The sequence below is a fragment of the Lissotriton vulgaris genome, chromosome 11 (assembly GCF_964263255.1).
Source record: "Lissotriton vulgaris chromosome 11, aLisVul1.2, whole genome shotgun sequence".
Taxonomy (NCBI): domain Eukaryota; kingdom Metazoa; phylum Chordata; class Amphibia; order Caudata; family Salamandridae; genus Lissotriton; species Lissotriton vulgaris.
Genome location: NC_141699.1, coordinates 70,999,492 through 71,016,743, shown reverse-complemented (window position 1 = coordinate 71,016,743; position 17,252 = coordinate 70,999,492). Strand labels below are relative to the sequence as shown.

Genomic DNA, 17,252 nt, shown 5'->3' with positions numbered 1-17,252 from the left:
GCTCTTGCTTCAACAACAAAATATCCTCTCAGTTGCGTTACAAACAAAATTATAACATTCCAGAGAACGCTGCACCCGACGCTACACTTATGGGTAAATTATTTGTCCTGCTTACAACGTTCATCCTCCTTCAGAACTAGGGATATGTCCAGTTTACAGTCTAACAAGTGCATTACAGTCACAGCAGTGTTCATAAGTGGATGTGACATATGAAACGTTCTTACTGACTACCCTGTGTGTCAAAAGCTAATGTCCTTTGTCTCTCTAGAGAACTTAGGCAGTATTCCTATGCATATCTGCCTTCGTTTCAGAGATAGATATGCTCACTTAGTTCAGGCAATGTAGGGCTCGAAGGGCATTCTAGGGCACCTCCAACTTGCACCCACAAGTTGGAAGGAGATTGATTTACAACAGTGAATGTTCTAAAGACGCATGTAAGACAGGTCTTCCTGAGCCTCATATGGCTGTCATGGGAACTATTGGTAAAGGTTCTCTAGGCATACCTTTGGTAATGTTCAGAATGGAGGCAGTAACTTGACAGGTGGTAAAAATGTAGTCAAACTGTTTATTTGTGGCGGTTGGGGATGCACCAATTTTCAACATGTCTGGACATATGTGTTTATAGAAGTTTGTGTGGCATTTGGTTGATCACTAGATGAGAGGTTGTTTTGAATGGTGATTCTGTCCTAGGGTGTATGAATGTGAAGGGCCCTTGAATGGTGGCGGTATGTTTATGTGGGTGCACTGATCTGTTGCACTGGGCCCATGCCAACGGTGTAAAAGTTGTGTGTGGTGCAAGAATGGCGTGTGAATAGACCATACAGTGGTTGGTGCCTTGATATGGCTTTATGGCTCACCTTCAGTAATCGCGGTTTCTATATTCAGATAAAGGATTTGTGCTTTGAAGCTAGCATTTCTGGAGGTGCTAAAGCCAACCAGTGAAACTTCCAAAAAAAGATTACCAGACTAATATCTGGTACAAATGGCGACAGAATATCCTTACAGTAAAGATAATGGTCTGGCTGCCTGATATATATGCGGACGCACCCATAGGTGCAACCGTGGGAGAGAGTACTCCATCTCTGGCATGGTAGCACACCTATGTCCTAACAGAGTATGGGCTATGTGCGGCTGACCTCTATGTTTTGCCCACCTAATTTAGGTGCGCAGAAATATAGATCAGTATTCACACCAGTCACTACCTGGAAAACCATGGTGGTATGGTGCAGTGATAACTGCCTAATGCCCCTTTTGCCTTGGGAAGTAACACCCATAGCAAGTGGGGCATTTTAAAAAAAAGTTAATCCTGCATCGGGATTTTGGTTTTTGAAAATGAAGAAGGGGGGGGGGGGGGGGGATTGGACGGTTCTGTTAGGTTGATGGGAGTATTGCGTAAAACGGCATTGACCCGAACCGCAGTGACGGCAGCTCATGTCAATGTTTTTGACTTGTTAAATACACAAGGGCCCCCCTCATGTGGGCAAGGCATGGACTAGAGGCGGATAATACAATGAAGGGTCCTACCCGTCTCGATTTCTTTCACAAAGGAACAAACCCAACAAATCCAGACCACACTTTACTTATTTGTGTATATATGGCATTTTACTTTTATTTTTTGGTCTTTGTATCATCCTTTTTCAAAAATGTATTTGTTATTCATTACAGGTCAAACGTTTATTTCTTTGTATCATACATTTTTCAATGTTGGCATTGTACAAATTAATTTTACAGATTTATAACATTATCTCAAAACATAACTCCATTTGTCTTCCTATATCGCACACTCTAACCACCCACTCACACTGCAATCATACACCAATCCAGAAAAGCAATAAATGTCCTAAATACATCGGCAGAGTCTCCAAGATGTTCTCTTCCTTGTGTAGTGGCTCTGGAATAGACCCTGACAGTCAACACAAGTTTCGGTGGTATTTAATGTTATGTTACCACCTTCTTCAGGACCGTATTGTGTATTGTGATTAAATCTACATACAATTAGTAGGACACAATGAGAAATTCTCTCCTCCATTTCATCAGAATGTGGGCTAGTGACCCATATGTTTCATGAGAAAAAAGACTGATGAGGATTTACGTCAATTGAGGGGCCAGCTTCACATAATAGACAGACGAATCCTTTACTATGCTATCTCAGCAAACGAGATGGTTGCCTATATTCTGCTCATATCGGGCAAAATGAATAGTTCACCTGAGTGTCATCTCTTTTCACACAATGTTTTCCTATGACTGTAGGATGTAATTCAAATGTACGTAGTTCCTCTTGTATGTGTCCACTTCCAAACTCTCGCCGACTTCGACCCGCCAACAAATTCCGACCTTCACTTTCTCCCCCCAGCAAATGCGACATTGCATACAAACCTTGGATTTTTTCCTTTGTGAAAGAAATTGAGGCAGGTAGGACCCTTCATTACATATAAATGTTTTTGAATTGGCCACCAGCTTGCCAGTTATTTCTAAATTTGGAGGGTGAAATAGCCTCAGCATGGCAGATGTTAAGCCCTGCCAGGGAGACTATCTTCTTTGTCCGCCAAATGTAACTATGGTCCCAAGAACTCCCGTTTTCTCCCTGCAGGCGTTAAACACCAAGAGGTGTACAGCGTGGCGTAACTTGCATTGATTCTGTTTACTTTCCCATAATGCCCTACAAAACATGCGTACATGGCTAACATTACTCATTTTCATTCTGTGTTGGAAATTTCTGAAATCTGTTGGGATTAATAAATAGATAACTAACTACGTGTTCCCACCTGTCTCCAAATTAAAACCGAACACAGCTTTTGTGGGTGGCCCTAGTGCCTACAGTTGGAAAATACTAAAAATGCAACAGACAGCACTTTTTTTGCAATGTGAGTAGCTGTGGATTTTGGAACCGATCTCAGTCTGCACACCGGCAAACCTGTGCGGCTCTCACCAAGTAATGTTACCTTGAAGCCCTTGCAAAAGTCAAACTTTGGTAAGAAACACATTCTGCTCACATTTGTGAAAGTCCTGGAATCTATAGGGAGCCAAAGGATTCCATCCAATCAGAGTTTTCCACACGTCTCCCGATAAGAACAGTACTTCACTTGTTTGGGTGGTCAATGAGACCACAACACAGAAGGTACTAAATCGCTGCCCAGAGAGATTAGCAATATGGGTAGCTGCTGTGGGCTGCGCTGTGACGCCACACAGACACGGTTTAAACCTAAACTAGGGGAGTGCTTCCTTAAAGAAACAAACTGGTGCCCCAACGCACCCAAAACACCTTCCTTTGAGAGGTAGAATAAGATCGGACAACAGATCAGGACAAGCAGAAATCCAGGAGAGCAAAGCTAATTTCACATTCACTCACCCACCCCTGAACTAGGCGTCAAGCAGCAGATCATATGAGGGTTGCAATGCAGTTGCTTTGCTTAGCGATGTGTTCTATACAAACAAGCTCCCTCATTTCTAATTTTTACCGTACCTACTTCAGCCACTTATTTTTATCTATATTTGTATTCGTTCACGCTTACAAAAAGTAATGCAATTTTAAAGTGCCTTTGAATTACTAAACATCAAATGTACATAAAGTAATCTGTAAGAAACGCCTTGGGGGTGGCAGCTGCGACTCATAACTTTTCATGAATTAGCAATGTTGGAAAAACTGCCCCCCCCCCCCAAATCACAACAATCTAGGTTTTAATTTAGTGGACATTAAGCAACCATGGCATGTTGTATTCTGGACCATCAGAACATCTGCATTGTGAAATGAGCACCTTTTGCTCAGTAATGCAAGGGAGAGTACAGGTTAGAGCGGACACTAACTGTGCACAACTAGGGTGGCAGCAGTTTTTTTTAAAATGCCTCATCTATGGCTGAGGAAGTAGTTGAGATGTATGGTCTGCTTCACGCAGGCAATAAGATGTGTCAAACTAAATTATGACTGAAAGACAGTCCTTGTGCAATCACTGCAACTTCAATATTTGTACACACCTCTATCCCTGCCTAAATGAACCGGAAAAAAGATTTAGCTTTAAAAAATGCATTTTACTGTTAACAACTTAACATCTATTAGGGTATCACTTTGTGGTTGAACTTGACTTTTTTAAATGTCTGTGCGAGTGGGACTTTCATATCTACTGGTGGTGGAACCCATCAACACTTGTAGTCAAAAACAAACTTTAGACAGTAATGGCCGATTCATTCTACAGGTGCCTTTGGCCTTACCACTCCATTACTGGTTAAGCATGGGCACACATACAGCATTCAAACAAGCAAAGCGAACAAGAACAATTGAATGTTCACATATGTCTTATGGTCTATAGAGCACATATGCTTAGAAACTGACAAGATCCATAAAAAGCTTTTATCCATGGTTTACCCTTCCATTCAGAGATAGGTCCCACTGAAAACTAGGTTAACTTCAATAACAGAATGAAAATCCATGGTATTAAGAGCCACAGTTAATGTAAAAGTAAATAAAATCATGAATCGCTTTGAGCTCTCAGCCGGAAGGAATAAACAAGCATTTACAATGCAATAGGTTTCGCAGCATTAAAGTTTGATGGATAAGAAGCAAGCAAATGAAATAGACAAGAACGCCACTGAATGCTAATCAATGAGCGGACCTAAAGCCCAATCTAAATTTTGGTATTGTCCACAATATGTCCTGACAACAGACCGCTACAAGCTGGATCTTAACACACATACATACCTCTGTTACAAACCAAATTTAAACGTGTTTGTGTAACAAGATGGTGTACTAACCAACCAGCTGGACCAGTAATGCAAATTGCTAATTTACTAAGGAAGGATAGCAAGACGGGCATATAAAGACATGGATTTAAGATTAATTGCTGACTTAGCGGAGGTTAAAGGAGTAAAAAAAACGAAATCATTATTATTAGATATCAGTTCATGAACCTGATATTTTCGATCAGCTCAGGTAAGCTGCGAGGAGTAGCATTAAGTGTCACAATGAGATCCAAAAGGAAGTCGAAGCAAGAGTTTTGTTTAGCCTCTCTACCTTACTGAGCTTCTTCTACTCTCTTCCTTACTGAGCCACTGCTGCTCTCTGCCGTACCGAAATTCGGCTACTGTCTACATTAGCAAGTCTCTGCTACTCTCTACCTTACTGATCCTCTGCTACTCTATACCATACCAAGCCTCTGCTACTCTCCACCTTTCTGAGCCTCTGCTGCTCCCTACCTTACTGAGCCTCTGCTACTCTCTAATTTAGCAAGCCTCTGCTAATCTCGACCTTAGTGACCCTCTGTTACTCTCTATCTTACTGAGTCTCTGCTACTCTCTACCTTACCGAGCCTCTTCCAAATAAGCAGTGGTGTCATGGAATTTGAAAAGCCTACAGTTGTTTAGAACGTGGTGAAATGTAACTGTCATAGGTACAAAACTCACCACATGCAAAATGGCACTGATTACATGTGTTCTGTTTGTGTACTAATAAGCTGAACATGGATCAAAAATACACCAGTCACACTGTGCACGAAACTACAATTCCCAGAATGCCAAGAGCATTTGGCCACAAAAAAAACAGAGGTAGCTGATTTATTCACTCTTGACAAGGGATCAAACATTAACTAAAACCATTGAGTTGTGAAATATCCCCATGCATGGTCACGTTCATTCACTGGTAGGCGAGCTAGTACCACTAAACGTTACAGCACAATATTTCTTATAGCAGGTATGAAGGGAATTCTGCTGTTCAGACCAGGCGTTGCGGCAGCTACACAGTTTATAAAATGAAGGTGCGGGGCCCCTGCACCAAATGATCTTGGGAAGCAAGGGGAGGGTCTGTCTTAGAGAGGAGCGTGATCTCACGTTGTATTTTTAGCAGTCTTTTGCTTTTATTCTTTGCCGCTTCTCCCGCCCTGTCTTCTCCCTATCTGGCCGGTGCTTGCAGGAGGCTGCTGTAGCCCGAGGGGACTCTCCTCACGCATACCTCTGTTGACACAGTTCCTGCGCAGTGCGCGAGCTGAAACGCCACATGCTTAGGGACTGCTGGGCTCACGCTGAACCTCGGGAGACCCCAGGACTGCCGCTTCTCACCTTCATTCTTCAATGGAAAACCGCTGAAAACTATGGGTTCCCCCGAAAAGCAGGTACAGCTATCCCCAAAAATACCTTCATAAATAGTTTCCTTCTTTGTTATCTTTAAAACTAGTCTTGCGAAGGGGTTTCCTGGTGCAGAGAATTTTTTTTAGCAAGTCCTTTCCACTGTGGTTTCCTACAAGACAAAATCCTAACAAGTCAGGTCCCGGGCCGCGCTGTGATTGGCTGACGTCACGGGGGTGTCCCGGCCGGCAGCCAATCACAGCGCGGCCCGGGAATGACGTCACGGGGGTGTCCCGGGCCGGCAGCCAATCGCAGCGCGGCCCGGGACAAAGGGGCGGGGCTTAAAAAAAGCACCAGAAACGCCCCCGAATCGCGTTTTCAAGAGAAAGCGCGATTGACAGCCTCTGTCTCCCAATGGCTAGCCTCCATTTATGGAGCTAACCAATGAGAGGCAGAGGCGGGGCCGACGTCCCTACTGAAAACAAAAGTTTTCAAACTGGGAGGGGCTGTGCCCCTCGCCAGGTTCGAAACCTAAAAACGAGCACACCATGTCAGTTATTTAAAGGGGGCCTCGAAACGGGTCTCAATCGGTCTCTGTTTTGTGCCCTTGCACAGGTGGCCCGTTTTTTCCCGGACTGCAGTGACTCCAATCACACTGCTTAGTTCTCACTACTGGAGAAGATACGGCATGACGTCATGCCGGGTGAGCGTTGTAGGGGAAGGCAAATCATTTAAAGAGAGTCATTTTCTCTCTTGATTTCCAATATCCTTTTAAAACTCAGGAGCAGCAGCATTGTTGTGATGTCGGGCTTGGAAGCTTTTTTATTATTATATACAAACCATAGTTGCTGATAATTTAGATAATTTATCTTATGCAACCAATGACAAAGCTAATAGCCCAGACTTGTTGTAGGTATGATGGTATTTGTTGTATCATATATCTGGGTGCAATGACAGAAACAGTAATACAAGTCTGGCGGCACACCATTTTAAGCACAGATTTTTAGCGTAGGTGTTTGTAAGCCACGCCCTTAAGTACAATGGCCACGCCCCTTTGAAAGACTCCCCCCCACCCCCAGTTTTTTCATACCACGTAAAGCCCTGAACACATGACATTGTATATAGTAAAACAGAATAATAAACATTTTAAAATAGCACGTGCGGAAGTCACAGTCGGTGCTTAAAATTAAGAAGTGTTAATGCACAGATGCTCAGAGTACCTATTATCTACTCAAACATGTGGATGCTTCCACAGTAAAAGTACCGAATCCCTACTTCGAAAGTTGGCACTCTCCCTTTCAAATTATATACGTGCAGGTAGGTACTTAATAAAACATCACACAACACATGTAAAAAAATTAAAGAAAAAAGCTCTTCGGTTTATTTAGTGTTCTTGTGCACTCGTGCCTTCAGCGATTTCAAAAGCTGAAGGACTTTTCGGGGAAGTGTGTCTCACTGCTTTTCAATCAGTCGTGGTAGTCTCCTCAACTCAGCCACCTGTTAACCCACTATCGCCGAGCAGCGCCTTGCTACTGAGAAGTGCTGGCACTCCCCCTGTCGAATGAACGAAGTGTGGGAGTTCAGTACCCGACAGGACCTGCCCATGTAAAGCACTGACGGTAACTTTAACTTTACACAGAGCAAGAGATCCGTAACCTGCGCAGCATGGTGAAAAGTGACTAAAACGAGAACCAGGATACGGGGGTTACTGTATCCCGGACACCCGGGCTAGATCACTCGGGATACTGCATTTTATCCCAGCCGTCATGCGACGTTTCTGTAGCAAACTATTTTCCAAGCAGTCAATGAGGAGCGCCCTTCTAAAGTCTAAACCACACCTGTGCGACTCGATAGCACCTCTTCAGATCACACCTGTGTCTGGTGAGAACTCTCTGTGGGATCACGCCTGAGGTATGCCGAGCACTCCACACACCAGCCGAGTCAGCGCGAGAGCGCCTCTGGAGACGCACGCGCGCCATTACGCCTCATTACGTCCGGCGCACTGCAGGTTTAAGGGAACCGCGCGCCCAACCAAGGAACAGCGCAGACAGTAAAATGCAAATTAAAACAAAGTTGACTTGAAAGGTGGGTACAGGGTACGGTTCTATGCTGGAATCTGCCCGAGGGCGGGGCGCAGGTGATTCTGTCGATGTCACTTTAAGTCCCTTCCCTCCAGTCATTCGCAGCTCTCTGGACTCCCCAAATCAATCCCTGTGCACAAAGCGTCCCCTGACTCTCCCTACTCACACAGCCCCTCTCTACAATGACCTCTCCGAGGTGAACAACGGCTCCTGACTCTCACTCTTCACATAATACTACTCCCCACAGACAGAGTGACAGGCTCCCCGGTAAGTGCCTGAGCAGAAACCTCAGACTTTTAGCGCTATCTCCCTCTGCCCCCCGCATCTCCCAGGCTCCCTTCCTACCATGTTCCCAGTGGCAGGCTGCTGGCGGCTGTGGTTCTACTCTGGGTCTCTCGGCCATCCGTGGTCGGCGAGGTCCTGCTTGAGAGGAGGGTGAGTGAATACTCCTTACAGATCCCTCGGCTGCACCTGCCTCAGGTGCGCTGCTTTAAGCGTGGCCGGCCGGTGTGTCTGAGGCTGCAGGTGTCTTCTGATGACGCTGCACATTCCTTTCCAGACACCTCTGAGACAGGACGAATGAAACCCTAACCCGAGGAATGTAGCTGCTGGTTCACCCGCAGGCTGGCTACGGGATACACCAATCCCATATCTCGCCCAGTCATCAATGGGGCGAAAGGCGACAGAGAGTCCATTCATTCATTAAGGGAGTGACGCCAGAGAGACCCCATTGATCCACGGAGGGCAAGGAACTAAAGGCAGACCATTCATCCATGGAGGGACGGAGGCTTCAGGCAGCCCATTCACCCATGGAGGGACGGAGGCTTCAGACAGCCCATTCATCATGGAGAGACAGATGCTTCAGGCAGTCCATTCACCAATGGAGGGACGGAGGCTTCAGGACAGGCAGCCCATTCACCCATGGGATTTTGTCGAGCACGTATGGCACCGAGATACTGAAAGAGTACCACAATGTAAGGCGCAAAAAGCAAGGACATGTATAAACACTGAGTTGTTGCTAAGAATGTAGGACAGGTCCCGGGCCGCGCTGTGATTGGCTGACGTCACGGGGGTGTCCCGGCCGGCAGCCAATCACAGCGCGGCCCGGGAATGACGTCACGGGGGTGTCCCGGGCCGGCAGCCAATCGCAGCGCGGCCCGGGACAAAGGGGCGGGGCTTAAAAAAAGCACCAGAAACGCCCCCGAATCGCGTTTTCGAGAGAAAGCGCGATTGACAGCCTCTGCCTCCCAATGGCTATCCTCCATTTATGGAGCTAGCCAATGAGAGGCAGAGGCGGGGCCGACATCCATACTGAAGACAATAGTTTTCAAACTGGGAGGGGCACTTCGTGCCCCTCGCCAGGTTCGAAACCTAAAAATGTATTATGCCTAGCAAAGGATTACAAACTGCCAATCCAGTAAAAACAGGTGTTTTATGTCGAAAGAATTCAATGTGTGCTGAATCGTGCAGACAAGCTCACCATCTCCAGTGGCTCGCAGTCAAGACACCATCACATTGGAGCATCAGAAGTGTGCCCACCCCCCAAAAAAATTAAATACAGGAGGCCTTGTACATCTAGGCACTCTGTACGGAGAACAATATCTCCGTAACACTGCCATGTGAGACTGTTCAAGCTATAAAATGAAGTCAATTGTCTAAACACAGACCTTCAATTGGCGGTGGATGGCACAGGTGTGCATGTCCTTGCCTTTTGTTTTTTGCCCGTTTAAAACGGCTTACAACCCCCATTTATTATGAAACTAGTCTGATCTAGAAATACAAGGTTTTATAGCTGTACTGCTTATTTTCAGTGATATTTATAGAGCGTGCAAATGCCCAGCCGCCTTGGCGCTACAGGCTACAAGAATAAAATAGTAAATTAATAGGTTAGGGTGGATGAGAAAAGCCAGGTTTTGGGTCGTTTCCTGGAACAGGTGAGGTTAGCATGCGTTTTAAGATGCCACGGCAGCTTGTTCCATAGTTTACAAGTGAAAGTGTCAAAGCATCTCCTACCCCAGGATGCTTTGTTATTCTTGGGAATTTCCACAGTTTTGGGTGTGGATGATCAAAGAACTCTCCTTGGTATATGCAATTCAAATTTCTTCCTAAGGTACAATGGGCCAGTGTCATGAAGGGCTTTTGGCACCACCCCACGGCTGGTTTGTAAAATCAAATTCATAAATATGCGCTGAATCCAGAATGTACACAGTGGGAGCAATTTTTCAATATATACAGAGCAAATAGAAGATTCTGGAGCTGGTCTGCAAATTGGATCACACTGCAGCCTCCCGTACCAATAGCCATTTAGGGGGAATTAAGCCAAGTCTTAACCAAACTAGATTTGTTTTGCTTAAGTGCAAGCGGCAGCTTGCAGTATTTTAGGGCGTTCAGAGAGTGCTTATTTTTAAAGCTATGCTTACATGGACGCTTGCTGAACTCAGAGATGTCTTGCGTTGAAGACAAGATTATAGCTTGCTTTTTAATAAATTGGCTAGTTGTTTACTTGGCAGACCAATTTCGTATACCACTCTCTTGCTTAGAGTTCAAGGAGATCGCATGACTGCCATAAAACGTTTTAGGAGCCACAACTTCCTGGTAGCATATTTATGGATAAGGAATTGAAAGCTAATCTGGTACTGCACGGTCAAGGAGCCTATCCTTAACTCCATTTGTACAGGGGAGAAGGCTCTTTCCCTTTCAGTGCATGTGTAACCCAGTAAAATTCTGCGGAGAATTTGGTTTCAACCGGTAAAACGTATGGTCTGTACAACTGGGTGGTCATTAACATCACCTTTTATTTGCCAAGGCATACTCTTATGCTGTTACTTTAGTAAGTTTCATGTTCTGTTTTATCGCCATGTACTGGTATCTTTTCACAAAATTGGGGCCCAAAAAATATAATGAACTTGGCTGGATTTTTTCTCTGGACATCTTTTCACAACACGGAGTGCCTGTGATAGTCTATATAGGTTTATCTTTAAACCAAAAGACAGCCCTCTCTTTACTGGAACCAGAACACCCTGAGAAGATGGTTTGTTCCATGGTATTCTGGATTCAGTGTTCATTTCAAAGTTGTGTGATGGGAACAATTATTCAAAAAAATAAAAACTTTTACAACCACAACTGTGTTCTCAAACTCTTACCATTTATTTCCTAAATATGTTTTTTCCCTTGCAATAAGCGGTCTGAACATCTGCCTGACATCTTGTTGGGTCTTGATTAGGCCTGCTGTGGAGAGCAGTCCTGATCAAAACATGTAATCAATGACTGCTCCTTTCTTCCTTTGGAAGGCCAAAAAAGTGAAGACAGGAGGAGGCGCTGCTGCAAGATGGCACAGTAAACATGACTGGGCAAATTTAAAAAAAATCTTACTGAAGCTCCCAATCCTATCTAAGGAAACAACATAAAACGTGTGCACATTTGTCACTAGATTGAGGTTTACTGGCGACAATTCAATCAGGAGAAGCCGGAAACTAGACTGCAAAATCATTTAACCAAATGTTTTGCTTGTGGAAAATCAAATGACCCATATGTGTAAGCTGCTTTGGAAACACGTTATAGGATTTCCATGCTGAAGCAAACTGATAGATCCTGCAACTCAAAATAAATAATTGTAATCATTTTTCAGATGAGGTTCTTATAAAATGAACTGAGTAAGGAATGCCATAGTTTTGCCCTCATCCAGCATTGTATCCAAAGTGCTTTAATGATGTGCGAAGCCAAGACCACTTGAAAGTAGCGAATGGGAGTGCACAGATTACCAACTCAAAATCTATAAAAACAGTTAATCTTTCACGCACTGAGGACAAAATCACAAACATAGCCATCACCGTGGCTATGCAGTTTAAATCGAAGTTGTAATGTTTACCGCCTTATATCAAGAATGCACTTTGAGACTAAAATAGGCCAAGGAGAATCCTTTGAACCATGCTTTAATCAAGAATAACTGAACTATCAACGTTGGCATGTGGCGCCAAGGTCAAAAAATGTGATGTATTGGTAAATTTTGGAAGTTAGCAATAAAGAAGCCAGCACAATGTATAAACCCCGAATTCAATATTCCTAAATCTAATAAGAATGCCCATTTACTGAATGTATGAATGTTAATTTAGTCAGCAATATTTCAGAACTGCAGTATTCTTGTTCATGCTACACTCACCACCTTCCCCATGTAAATACAAGTGCATCCATTTTCTTCCACTAGTTTAGGACTCAAGACTATCGTTTGAATCCAACTGCATGACCAGAGAGATCGTCACTCGTCTGTTTTGTCTTTTTTTCATCAATGGGAAATCCATCTTTCTAGATCTCAAGTATCTACTAGGCTACAGAATATCAAATATGCGACTGTCTCCTTCTGAAGTGACCACTCTTGGACAGTCATTACTAACGCCCCATGGGGGGGGGGGGGGTGTAATATTTAGACGCCATCCAATACAAAGTAAACTGCTTGCCCCTTACCCAATATCTTATCTGCAACAATTGCCACCAATAAGGGGTCCGGAACACCTCTAGGAATATTGTTGTTCCCTTAGATTGTAAAACTGGTAATGACACTAAATGGACTGTTTCAATCTTTACGCATGTTTCCATTGCACTCCTCTAAACTTCATATCAAGCCCAATTAAGTGTCACTCACAACCACCAGGTGCGTTTTGGAGCTCGGGGAGCACACTTTTTGAGGCTCTCCTAATATATGCAATCTATTCCCCATGGCACTGCTTTTCATATACAATTATCAGGTTGGCTATGGAACACTCAATTCATTTTAGGGGACATTTCTTAATAGCTATATTGAGGAGATAGTCCATGCGTCCGTAAAAAATTGAAGAATTAAGCTTAGTGGATTTTGGCCATTTCAGAAAGTAGGAAGAGCCATCTGCCACCTTAAAAGAAAAACCGTACGAAGTATGCCTCAGGTGTTCAGAAATTTCGATTCTTCTTCTAGTTAAGATTATGATACATTACCATACATTTCATGAAGGCGTAGGATATTTCCCAGCTTGACACCCTGGAGTCCTCAATGCTGCGTTTTTTGTGCCCGACCTCATGTATGAAAGCTAACACTTTACAGCTACCCTGAGATGTGTCACTGCACTGAAAAGCAGAAACAAACACCGATTTAAGCATTGGGTAGTTTTTGGTGGTCTTGCGACCCGCAAGAAAGGATTGCCTCAGTTTAATAACTCACGTGTTTATGGTCTACAAGACATAATAAATAGAAGTGCAAATGGTGCCAAGCAGCGCCTACTTTGCGCAGGTGTTCTTTGGTGCTCAGCACCAGCACTTATGACAGTCCACCACATGTCAATTTCTGTACGGCGCATATCAGTTTCACAATTAAATGCACATTTTTATATTAAGTGTGGAATGTAGGGAGTGTATAGGTCAATCTTACTGCTTTTGGTGGCCTGTAATTTTCGGAAGTGTTACTTTTACAGGAGTGTGATCATTAGTTGGGAGCATTTATACTGGCATATGGCAGTTCGAGTTGGTAATGTAACCTGAAATGGCCCCCTGAGTAATAACTTGGCCCCGACATTTGCTTATTTACAAATTAATCACTGGTGCCAGGGAACATACTATTGAAACTGAGGCTACCATAGAGAGTTTTATAATATTTTTTAAAAAACACATTGGCTCCTTTGTAGTGTCAATTGTGAAGAGGAAGCCAGTGCAATTTGCTAAAGTATTGATATATGCTACCTTGACTAGACTGACCAATTAAAAGCTACTTAGTCTTGACCAGAAGAATCTTGTGCAATGTAAAGTCTTGGTAAGATGTGTTAGAGTGATCCAAGACAGAGGTTATAAATAGCCTAGTTTACAGTTTTCCTACAACTGTTTATTTTGAAATCCGACAGAAAAACGGGCTCAATTTACATTTACTTGTCCACGAAATGTAGGAAACTTGAATATCATCTTGGCAATAGGAAAATGCAATCCCAGAGAATCTATACAGGCAGGACACCAAGGGTCATATTTACAAGCCCCTTGAGCTGCATATGCCCCTTGAGCTGCCATTGCGTCGCTTTTTTTACGCAACGGTGGCGCAAACAATGCAGCCAATTTACAACAAGGCGCAGATGCATCACATTGTATAGCCCTGCGTCAGGTATAACGTAGGCAGGGTGGGTGAACCCACGTAAAAAAGCCACGTAGAACTGACGCAGTGAAATTTACATTTCACTGCGTCAAAATCCCTACACCTGCTCAGACCAGGTGTAAGGAATTAGACAGAGCTTTTTTGTATGGGACTCACCTATCTGTTGTGGCACATTGTTGGAGTTGCGTCACTTTCATGAGCAACTCCAGCACTGAGTCACATTTGCGCCAACAGATGAGTCCGTATTTATGACGCATCTGTTAATCCTTGCACCACGGAGCACTATTTTAAATACAGTGCATCAGTGGAGGTGCAAGGATATTTGGCACTGGCGCAAGGAAACTGACGCATCTATGCAGATGCGCTAGTTCCTTGTAAATCTGCTCACGAGAGGCTTGCTGTGGCAATATTCAAATATCCATTTATTTTATAAATGTAACAATGAGAAAGTAACAACTAATGTATAGCTAGTGCCCATTCAAGAATAGAACTTGATACAACATTTCGGCCGGTTGCCTACCGTCTAAGCTCTTTCAACAGCACTCAAGCCATAAAGACCGAAGGGGATATTTAATGAAGATTGAAGTTTTTTTTTTTAAATGAAGATGTACGTGAGCCACACGACGACTCGGTTAGTTTCTGGTCTCCAAAAGGTGTATCTCCCGACACAGACTTTAGTTGAAATTAGGAAGCCAGGCTCACAACACAACGCTTTACGCCTAATAAACCTTTACAGTACTCCTTACAGTACACGAACGTGTATTTGTCTGTAATTATCTCTACCTTCTTTCGAAGGTAAAGTCGCCTATTAAACCTTTCTAATAGAGGACCACAACAATCCATCAGTTTGGGTTGTTGCCAAGAACTAAGTCGCAATGCAGGCTAGCGTTAACCTTCCACCAAAATACACAGAAAATGTTTTTTAAAAATGCACGTGAAATAGCCAGGTCACCTAAATCGAGGGCTGCATTTACTTCATACACATTTAGACTAACTGCCGTCATGTTCCACGAGTTTATAAAAGTGAAATGTACATAAGACTCGGGGGGAATTTGTGTGACCAGATAGAGGGGGCTTAAGGAACTAGATTCGGGGTAACTTTTTATAAAGACAATGCGATAGTATTCCCACAAACAGAAGGCTCAGATTTCTTACAAGTTGAGAACGCGGAAGGTAAGATTCACGCAAACGTCTGAAACGCGAGTTGATCGTTATTTTCCATTTGTATTACTTTGTAGTGGGGGGGTGTTTCAAGAGAACAATATGTACAGGTAGGAAATAAGCGTGCCCGAGTAAACAAAGGAAGTATTCGCACTAAACAGGGCTCGGCAGCATGACCGATGATCATAGGATAGATTAGCGTTAATCCCAGAAGCGGGTGAACAGGGACACAGGATTGTGCCGCCGGCTCTTCCGCCTAATCACGAGGAGCAGGCATTGTAAAATGAACCAAGAGAGCAGAGCGCACCGTCAAAGACGAAACACTCACTTTCCGCTCACTGCATTGTATTTAACGGCCAACTGACGGGGCGAGGACACGGCCTTTCCACGTGCCTCTTCGGCTACCTTCACCCCCACTTGTTCCCCGGAGTAAACCGGGAAGACCCTTCCCACGCGCCCGTGGCATCACAGGCCTGCTCACAACGGCGCGTGGGAAACGAAGGACGCGGCTTTGAAGGCCTATCTGCCGGCGGGACCTCCGGGACGCTGAGCATGCCGAGCCACACCTTTTCGCGGCTCAGTGAAGGGTAAAGAAACCCATCAAGCTGCTCCACCAGCCTCAGCACCACTTTGAACCCCTTCGGGTATAACCTGCTCCCAAGAATGTAAGAATGGGGTATTTTACCTTCATCAGCCTCCTGCTGGCCGCCATCTTGGATTCTGCTGGATTTTCCCCCTCCCAGAATGCACAGCGGCTGGCCCGCGGGGAGGGAGACTAAAGCGCGTGCGCGTTTCCAGGGGTGCCATATTGCTGGAGGATGTGCAATCAGGAGGGGCGGGCCCTTCACAAGTCTCGAAGGTTCACGCTCCTGTACGTAGACTGCAGACGCAGCCCGATTCGAAAGGTATAATGATGTCATCTGCGGGTCGCAGCCATCGCCATCTTGGTTGTGGTGCCTGTGAACTGCACACCCTTTTCCGACTGAAGAAAAACATGCAGCTCAAATGCGGCCGCCATGTTAGAAGTGGGTAAAGAGCCCATTTCCCCAGATCTCCAATCGATCTTTCAGACAATATTAATTTCGTATCACACATTCTTACTTTCACTATTTGAGAGGGTCTCAGTTTAGTAGTCGCCAGAAACCGAACTAGGTAAAAGGGAGTTATCAAGCGTCATAGAGTTTACTTTTCATTCTGGGACTTGTAATCTTGCATTTTAATTGATAAACCAGGGGGAAAAAATCACAGACTGAAAAGTAAAACCTGGAACTGGATAATCTCATGGAAGGACTCAGAACACTTTTTTTTGCAGATTTATATAGTGCGAACTTGAACTGAAGGTATTGGAGTGCTTTAAAATGAGCAGTTACATTACACTAGGACACAGTTATTATTTTTTTTTTGGGTAGGCACGGGGAGATTAAGCGATTTGCGTAGAATCACAGGTTGTGGAATCAACCCTGAGGCTCAAACCGTGGTTTCCCAGCTCCAAAATCGGCAGTTTAGCCATGAGACCACATCCTCTCCAATCCTCTCACTCAAGAGCTCTGTGCATACATGCTTAGAATATATATGTAGCTGTCATGTTTCCCAGGTTCATGCGTGATGTACTACCCCAGTCCAGGCTTTTTCCTTTGAGCGCTGGGACCTGTATTCCTGTTTTATAATGAATTATACAAGACTACAAGTCCCAGAATTCAAAGAAAAAAACATGGACTGGTGCAGCATATCTCGCACCGACCTGGAAAACTTGACGGGCTGCCCTAAGGTGGGAGATTTAAATTAAAATAATCAGGAGAATGTATTTTCCCCCATTGATTTCAACTGAAGCAGAGGAAATTTCAGGGGTGGGG

At 44.3% G+C, this 17,252-nt stretch overlaps 1 protein-coding gene across 1 annotated transcript in view; it reads right to left on the bottom strand.

Moving 5' to 3' along the window:
• UBE2L3 (ubiquitin conjugating enzyme E2 L3) overlaps window positions 1-16,223 on the bottom strand; it is a 97,491-nt gene extending 81,268 nt beyond the window's left edge. The window contains exon 1 of the mRNA XM_086942721.1: window positions 16,085-16,223. Coding sequence (XP_086798847.1) covers window positions 16,085-16,111 — 27 coding nt within the window. The 5' untranslated portion in view covers window positions 16,112-16,223. The remainder of the gene's footprint in view (window positions 1-16,084) is intronic.
• Window positions 16,224-17,252: the final 1,029 nt, after the last annotated feature.